The sequence below is a fragment of the Bactrocera neohumeralis genome, chromosome 2, assembly GCF_024586455.1.
Source record: "Bactrocera neohumeralis isolate Rockhampton chromosome 2, APGP_CSIRO_Bneo_wtdbg2-racon-allhic-juicebox.fasta_v2, whole genome shotgun sequence".
Taxonomy (NCBI): domain Eukaryota; kingdom Metazoa; phylum Arthropoda; class Insecta; order Diptera; family Tephritidae; genus Bactrocera; species Bactrocera neohumeralis.
The window spans coordinates 30,850,270-30,858,580 of record NC_065919.1 but is presented as its reverse complement, the minus strand read 5'-3'; the positions used below and the strand labels follow the sequence as shown (position 1 = coordinate 30,858,580).

General features: G+C 38.1%; 1 protein-coding gene across 2 annotated transcripts; it reads left to right on the top strand.

Moving 5' to 3' along the window:
* Nucleotides 1-257: 257 nt before the first annotated feature.
* On the top strand, nucleotides 258-4,849 carry LOC126763428 (chorion peroxidase). 2 transcript variants are annotated; one of them, XM_050480950.1, is made up of 9 exons: nucleotides 258-583; nucleotides 1,201-1,389; nucleotides 1,475-1,718; nucleotides 1,783-2,180; nucleotides 2,976-3,370; nucleotides 3,427-3,924; nucleotides 3,990-4,148; nucleotides 4,212-4,531; nucleotides 4,589-4,849. In XM_050480950.1, the coding sequence occupies exons 1-9, from the start codon at nucleotides 346-348 to the stop codon at nucleotides 4,656-4,658; spliced, it is 2,511 nt and encodes an 836-aa protein (XP_050336907.1). In that variant the 5' UTR covers nucleotides 258-345; the 3' UTR covers nucleotides 4,659-4,849. The 2 variants fall into 2 exon arrangements, with proteins under 2 accessions (XP_050336907.1, XP_050336899.1); XM_050480942.1 differs by having other exon boundaries at nucleotides 259-583; nucleotides 2,976-3,365; nucleotides 3,422-3,924.
* The last annotated feature ends 3,462 nt before the right edge of the window (nucleotides 4,850-8,311 follow it).

The window sequence follows — 8,311 nt, the reverse complement described above, 5'->3', positions numbered from 1 at the left end:
AACGAAATTTGTGCTGCGAAAATTATCGGCTGGTTTCATTTCGTAAAGTTATCGGAGCATGAGCTGAGATTTCCTAAAAGGACATGTGTGATTACATGTAGTATATATATGTATGTGTACATGTGTATGTATATCCATAATATTTAAATGCCTGCTATATAAATATACTATATGCATACATATGTACATATGTTGATATCAAAAACATGTATGGAAAAGAACCGAAACAGTTCAGTTTATTACGGCTCACCAGTATCGATACTGTGGCTTATGTGAGAGGAGTTAACATTTTTCTTGTATTTTAAGAATAATATTTTTAAATGCTAAAACTTAAATTAATAAATCATGCGACTTCTTATTAAGTTTAACGCGCCAATTTTGTTTTTAATTGCTTTTTGCTTATTTACCTGTCATGTGAGAGGGTTTTCGGTAGTGAAAGTGAAGCGATCGACAACTGCCCCTGTTGAAGTGTTTACGACCACATCCAGTGCAACGGAAGCTCCTGCTTTCACCACCGCCGGTCTGGAGGATGAGGAAGATTATACTACCAGAGTCTGGGAGTTGCCTCCTAAAGGAGATACAGGTTTGCAGTCTCTTAGTGAAGATTATATTATAAAATTGAATTATGTTGGGGATCGACAGACTGAATATGACTACCAGGCTGTTGTCCATTGGTTGTTGTTGCTTTCAAAAACTATATTTGTATTCATTAAATGAACCCACTTTTAGGTTAAAGAGTTCAAAGGTAACCTGTGTAATTTACACAAGATTTTACAAATTATTCCAACGGTTAGAACGCGAAGATTCTTAGAAGATGAACTTCAGTTAAGGACTAAAACGTGAACTTTGCCTAACAGTAATGATAGAAATAGCGATTATGACAGTTTTCCTATACCGTTACTTTTATCGGAATGTGTTTGGCAGAAAATCGCATTACTTTCTGGTGACGGGAGCCAAATGGGGGGGTCTCTGTTTACAATTACTATGAAAACTTGACTGTACGTTTAAATTCGAATACTGGACTTTGTCATCCTTAGATATCTAAGAACCTCGGAATATAAAAATTTTATATATTCTTTACCTTTAAGTTATGTCTTAATCCTATGATATATTTAATATGTTAGTGACCGAGCGGGACCAAAGTTTAGGAAAATTCAACAAATGCAAAGGCACTCAGTTCTCATTGTACTAATATTTCAGAGGGTATCACAGCTAACCCTGCTTCTAGCCTTCTAATTAAATGCGATACTTGTCCAGACAATGTGACGTGTGTGCCTCAAATTCAGTGTCCGGCGCATGTGCGGATGAAAGACCATGAGAAACCGCAGATTTGCGATCTTCCTGGTGGCACTTTCGGTTATTGCTGTCTCACTGGACAGAATCACACAGGTAAGTATCGCTTGCCGACCAATTACATATATTCTTAATCTTATGTTTTAATTGTTCTCTCTTCGCACCTGAAATCGTTGGGTAGCTACACGTGCTGGCACTGAGCGCACGCCCGTCGCCGATTTCCTACCATTGTCGGTGTTGGAAGAATCCCGCCAGAAGTTTGAGAAATTGATGCATAATGTGGCAATGTTGCCGGTACGCCGCGGCCAACCGGAATTCCTGCATGGCATAGCCTTCCACTCCAATGCGTTTGATGATAAACAAAACTTCCATTTGTCAAATTCGGCTATGCAGCAAATCATAGCCGGACAACTGTTTTCTAAAAAGTCAGTAGGCTCTTATTTAACCTTATTTCAATCACTTATTTGTACGTGTTTTGTATTAAACTAGAGAAGAGATACCTGTAGACGATCTTATCACCAATAATGTTCAGGTGGATTTTAAGAAAACGCCACTAGCTCACCACTGCTCAGGACCTCACCACTGCAGTGAGCCGAACGCACGTTATCGTTCCTTCGATGGCGTCTGCAATAATAAACTACCGCACCGCTCACTATGGGGCTCAGCCGGCCAACCTATGGAACGTTTACTACCACCCGCATATGAGGATGGCATATGGACGCCACGCTTGCACTCAGTGGATGGATCCGAGTTGATGGGAGCACGTGAAGCTTCGCGGCGTCTCATGACGGACGTGGACTTACCGCATCTAAAGTACAACCTGTTTTTAATGCAGTTTGGTCAGTTCGTTGCACACGATGTCACACAATCAGCATCCGTGCGACTGGGTGAGCAAATCTGTTGCAAAACTTTTAGTTTTTAAGGGAGTCTTCTAGTCTAGACATGAAAAAACTGAAATTTTTTATTACCATGCTTCAATAGCTTTGAATATAGGTAGTTCCCTGAAAGGGTTATCCAAATTTACTTTCTTTTAACCGTTTGATCCTCACCAATCCGCAAGTTTAAACAGTTAATTTACATATGTACATAATTTTAAACTTGTTAACAAATTTGTTTGTTTTGTTTGTTAATTGGTAATATTCTTAAAAAATTCGAGAAAGGTTAAAAAATCGTGAAAAAAGTAGTCGCCGCCATTTTATGAAATTCATTCCAGTTTTGTTGGTTCGTGCGATAATGACAATTGTAGTATTCAAGAATCCGTCATTGTTATACAAAGAAGTTTTCCGAACCGCTGATTCGGAACATAAATACAGCCATACAAACTAATTGTTCCAGATTAAATAAAGAATTAAAGAAATCTTCACGAAATTAGGCATCGATTATTGTTCGAGATAACCCTACATTCTCCGAACATATTGTTCAAATCTAATCAATATAACATATAGTATACTTAGCTGAAGTACAAAGCGAGCGGTTCCAAATGAAGTACCTGTATGAAAAACTTTTTGTTTGATTTACTTCGTTTATTCTAAAATTTTGAACAAACGAATGATAAAAATTAATAGTTAATATCCGTAGATATGTACATACATTGTCAGAATATACTTGAAATTCGGGCTTCTAGACTAGAACAGCCACTTAATAGAAAAATATTTCATGGTTCTTTATTTTCGCACACACAGAAGGTGGTGAGTTGGTGGAATGCTGCACCGCAAATGGCGCTCAAGCTTTACCTGAACATAAACGCCATTTTGCTTGTATGCCGATAATGGTGTCGCCCGATGACGATTTTTACGGCACATTCAATGTGCGTTGTATGAACTTCGTACGATTATCACTCGCACCTAACGCCGAATGCAAAGTCGGCTATGGCAAGCAGCGCAGCAAGGTGAGCCACTTCATCGATGCCTCCACAGTGTATGGTTCGAGTGAGGCTACCGCTAGGGAATTACGCGAGTTCAATGGCGGTCGACTCCGCATGTCCAAGGATTTCGGACGAGACCTGCTACCTATGATAAGCGACAAGAAGGCTTGTGAAAGTGATGATCCTGGCAAGACTTGCTACAAATCAGGCAGGCTACCATATTGTTTTCCCCTTAAGTTCCTTTAATTGGTTCGTGTTACATAGGTGACGGTCGTACCAACCAAATCATATCGCTTATTACGTTGCATGTTCTCTTTGCACGCGAACACAATCGTATCGCTGGGGAGTTGGCGCGTTTGAATTCCCACTTAAACGATGAAACACTCTTCCAGGAAGCACGGCGAATACTCATTGCTGAACTTCAGCACATCGTCTATAATGAGTACTTACCGGCAGTGATTGGACCAATACAGATGAAGAGGTTCCGTTTGGTACCTCAGCATCACGGTTATGCCAAGGGTTACAGTGAAGAGGTGAACCCAGCGATAACAAATGAGTTTTCAGGAGCAGCTTTCCGAATGGGCCATTCGACAATCGATGGAAAGTTCCATATACATAAGCGAGGCAATAAAGTGGACGAAACCATCAACATTCCAGATGTAATGTTCAATCCGTCACGAATGCGTATTCGCACCTTCTATGATGACATGCTTCGAACCTTATATACTCAGCCAATGCAAAAAGCGGACAACTTCATAACACACGGTGTAAATTGTTTGAATTGTGAGTGTGAATATTTATAATTCAATAGATCCGATGTCTATTTTTACAGCTGAGTCGATTTCTGTTTCGTGGTCACAATCCGTTTGGCTTGGATCTGGCGGCTTTTAACATACAACGTGGACGCGACCAAGGACTACGCGGATATAATGACTACTTGGAAGTGAAAGGCCTTAGAAAACTGCGCTCTTTTAAAGATTTGCCTGAAGAGGTATTCCGTTTCGTATGACTATGCCTATGTTCTTATAGTTATTGTCCCCAATTTAATTCCAAGATTGGTAACAAACTCGCCGCGGTTTACCGGCATCCTGACGACATTGATCTCTGGGTGGGCGGCCTACTTGAAAACCCACTTAACGACGCAGTTGTTGGCAGCACTTTCTCCGAAATAATTGCCGACCAATTCTCGCGCTTCAAACATGGCGACCGCTACTTCTACGAGTATGGTAAAGATGTGAATCCCGGCGCCTTTACGTTGGAGCAACTCGATGAGATACGGAAAACGAGCATGGCGCGCCTAATCTGTGATAATGCTGACCATTTGACTTTGATGGAGGTACCACCGTCTGCCTTTGTACAAGCTGGTTTTCCACAGTAAGTTTCGTTAATTTGACTTTTGGTGGAATATACCGTTGGTGATTTTCTCAACAGCAATTCACCAGTACGCTGTGACAGCGCTAACCTACCCTTTGTCAACTTACATGCCTGGCGCATGAATTAAGTTAAAGAGGAGTTTTTTATGGCTTTCGATTCATATGCATATGATGTCCATTATTATTTGTTTTTAATTTTATCTGCGTTCATAATTTAGCAAGTTCCTTCAAAGATCCGTTTAAATGCTGAAATTTTAAAGTTCCGATGTTCGGAATTTGATGAAGTTAGAAATAAATGAAATTTTTAAAGGATAAATAATCTATGTGTGTGTTTTTTTCTTTGTACGAATTTACTCTGCTCTCACGCTTTCTTTTTGCACTTAAATGAAAAAACCTTAAGTACGGGCTTTAGAAAGAGACATACTACTTATATGTATTTTGTTTACTTTCAGCCAATTTTTATCGCAAAGCTAATAAAATAGTTTTTATAGTCGAATTGTGACAATAAAATACGTACACACAGGTAATTAAGTACGTAGGTTGCCTTTTATATTTCGGGATTTGGAAACCCTAGTGTAGCAATTTTGCAACTCGCAATTTTATTGTAAAGTTTGACATTTTTGATGTTATATGTATACTTACATGATATGTTACAGTAACTTAAAGTATTCTTCTCACCCAAAGAATGGAATTAAATCCCCAACATTTTGTCGCGATTATTTTCGACCACTTTCAACGTGGATTAACTCATCAAGATTGCATAAATGAACTTAATTAAATTTTTGACGATGAACCTCCATCAAGGACCAGTGTTTGTCAATGGTATGGTGAATTCAATCGAGGTCGTAGATAACTCTAAGACGAATTTTGGGAGGATCGTCAAAATCAATTGTTGTTCCGGAAACTTTTGATGCTGTGCGCAAACTGATATTGCCAGATCGTCATATTCGTGAGATTGAGACAACTATGGATATTAGTGGGACAAGCGTATATTCAAATTTGCATGGACATTGGACTGTAAAAAATGACTTCGTGACAGGTGATGAATCGTGCATTTACGCATATATGTACATATGTAGGCCCGAAAGTAAACAGCAGTCGACTGTATGTGTGTTTCAAGATGAGCCGAATTCAACAAACGTTGTTCGCGCACGAAGCACTTCCAAGCAAATGGTTGCCTGTTCTTTTTTTTTGGAAAAACTGAATAGGTATATTGCAACCATGCCGTAACGTACCGTAACGCAACGTATAGTCCTGACTTGGCAACAAATGACTTCTTTTCATTCCCGTTCGTAAAAAGTAAACTTAGAGGTCCACGTTTTTGGAGGCGATTGATACTTTCAGAATACATATTTCGGAGGAAGCTCAATCAGAGTGGCAAAAGTGCCTCGACAATTGGTTCAAACGAAGAATGAAGAATCAGTAAAGCGATTTTCGATTATTAATTTTTGTTTTTGTTCTCGAATCCCGAAATATAAAAGACAATTTATGTAATGCAAGGGAAATTGAAGATTTTGTAAATGATAATTTTAAAAACATCAAGAAAAGGGTGCGCAAATATTGTGCCACCATTTAAAATTTAAATAATTTTGAAAAAATTTATTTTTTATACATATATTTACTAGAGGACCCGTCCACGATTCGCTGTGGCTGATATATTATCTATGTACTACTACCATCTATACGATTTCTATTAGTTGCATTATAACTATTCGTTAATAAGATATAGCATTTTTCTGAAGCAACTTGTGTTAGTTTACAAAAAAATGGATCATAAAGCATTTCGTGTAATAATAAAGCATTGCATTTTGTGGAACCGAGGACAATGATGCTCTAAAGAGGAGAAAGCTCTGTACAAAGTGGTTGTCTCGCAAGTTCATAATCCAACAGAACAACGAATAACTGATTCTGAGAAGTGTTTGAAATAAAACCGAAGTTTTGCCTCGGTGTGTGACAATAGAAATATAGCTCCATCATTTCTCACTGGAGTTCAACCGACAGTCATTCTAGTGGACTGCACATGGTGAAACGGTTTTCAGGCGTGGAAAGACGAAAAAATCGGCTGGATTACTGAGCCAGTTCTAATCTATTTCACTGCGTATTTGGTTGCAGTTCTTTTCTACTATTCCAAATACTTAGCAATTGTATTAGTTTTGAGGAAGAATCTGTTTAAAATTGTACGCATATATTCAAGGAATGGAGGATGATTTGAAATATAATCTTTGTATTTATGAGTTGAATTAAATTTTGACAAAAAGAGATAAAATGTATCCTATGTCCTTACCCTGGTTCTAAGCTACCTTCCCACCAATTTTCAGTTAAATCGATTCAGCCGTTCTTGAGTTATAAATGGAGCAACTAACACAACTTTCTTATACATATGTGTATAGCCGGAATAAAAAAAGCATGCGACCGAAATTGAATGATTCAAATATTTGACAAATAAAAATATTGAAAAACAAGTAAGGAAGGGCTAAGTTCGGGTGTCACCGAACATTTTATACTCTCGCACGATAAAGTGATAATCGAGATTTCATTATCCGTCATTTACATATTTTTCAAATACCGTATTTTTGTAAAGTTTTATTCCGCTGTCATCATTGGTTCCTAATGTATACAGAGAAGGCATCAGATGGAATTCAAAATAGCGTTATATTGGAAGAAGGCGTGGTTGTGAACCGATTTCACCCATATTTCGTACATGTCATCAGGGTGTTAATTATATACCGAGTTTCATTGAAATCGGTTGAGTAGTTCCTGAGATATGGTTTTTGGTCCATAAGTGGGCGCTGCCACGCCCATTTTCAATTTTTAAAAAAAGCATGGGTGCAGCTTCCTTCTGCAATTTCTTCCGTAAAATTTAGTGTTTCTGACGTTTTTTGTTAGTCGGTTAACGCACTTTTAGTTATTTTCAACATAATCTTTGTATGGGAGGTGGGCGTGGTTATTATCCGATTTCTTCCATTTTTGAACTTTATATGGAAATGCCTGAAGAAAACGACTCTGTAGAATTTGGTTAACATAGCTATAGTAGTTTCCGAGATATGTACAAAAAACTTAGCAGGGGCGGTGCCAAGCCCACTTTTCCAAAAAAATTGCGTCCAAATATGCCCCTCCCTAATGCGATCCTTTTTGCCAAATTTAACTTTAATATCTTTATTTATGGCTTAGTTATGACACTTTATAGGTTTTCGGTTTCCGCCATTTTGTGGGCGTGGCAGTGGGCCGATTTTGCCCATCTTCGAACTTAACCTTCTTATGGAGCCAAGGAATACGTGTACCAAGTTTCATCATGATATCTCAAAAGTTACAGCTTGACGGACAGACAGACATCCGGATTTCGACTCTACTTGATCACTTTGGTATACATAACCCTATATCTGACTCTTTTAGTTTTAGGACTTACAAACAACCGTTATGTGAACAAAACTATAATACTCTCCTTAGCAATATTGTTGCGAGAGTACCTATAACAAAACAAACAAAAATTGAAAAAAAAATTTGTATGGAAAAATGTTAATTTTTGGTAATTTTCCAATTTCCCTTAACATTTAGGAGGGTGAAAAATAGATGTTGTCCGATTCTCTACCCTAGCCGATATGTACGCTAAGATTCACGAAAATCGGTCGAGCGGTTTCAGAGGAGTTCAATAACGTACACCGTGACACGAGAATTTTATATATTAGATGTCCAATATATTTTTTATATACATACATATTTTGAGCCCTTTCAATTTATTTCAACTATTATTTGAATCTATCAATCTTGTGCCCGCTTTATT

What these genes read in the sequence shown, in the direction of transcription:
- LOC126763428 (XM_050480950.1), top strand. Translation starts at nt 346, where the DNA reads ATGCGACTTCTTATTAAGTTTAACGCGCCAATTTTGTTTTTAATTGCT. An exon ending in CACTGGACAGAATCACACAG is followed by an intron (nt 1,390 to 1,474) that starts GTAAGTATCGCT and finishes ATCGTTGGGTAG; the next exon opens with CTACACGTGCTGGCACTGAG. An exon ending in GGACAACTGTTTTCTAAAAA is followed by an intron (nt 1,719 to 1,782) that starts GTCAGTAGGCTC and finishes GTATTAAACTAG; the next exon opens with AGAAGAGATACCTGTAGACG.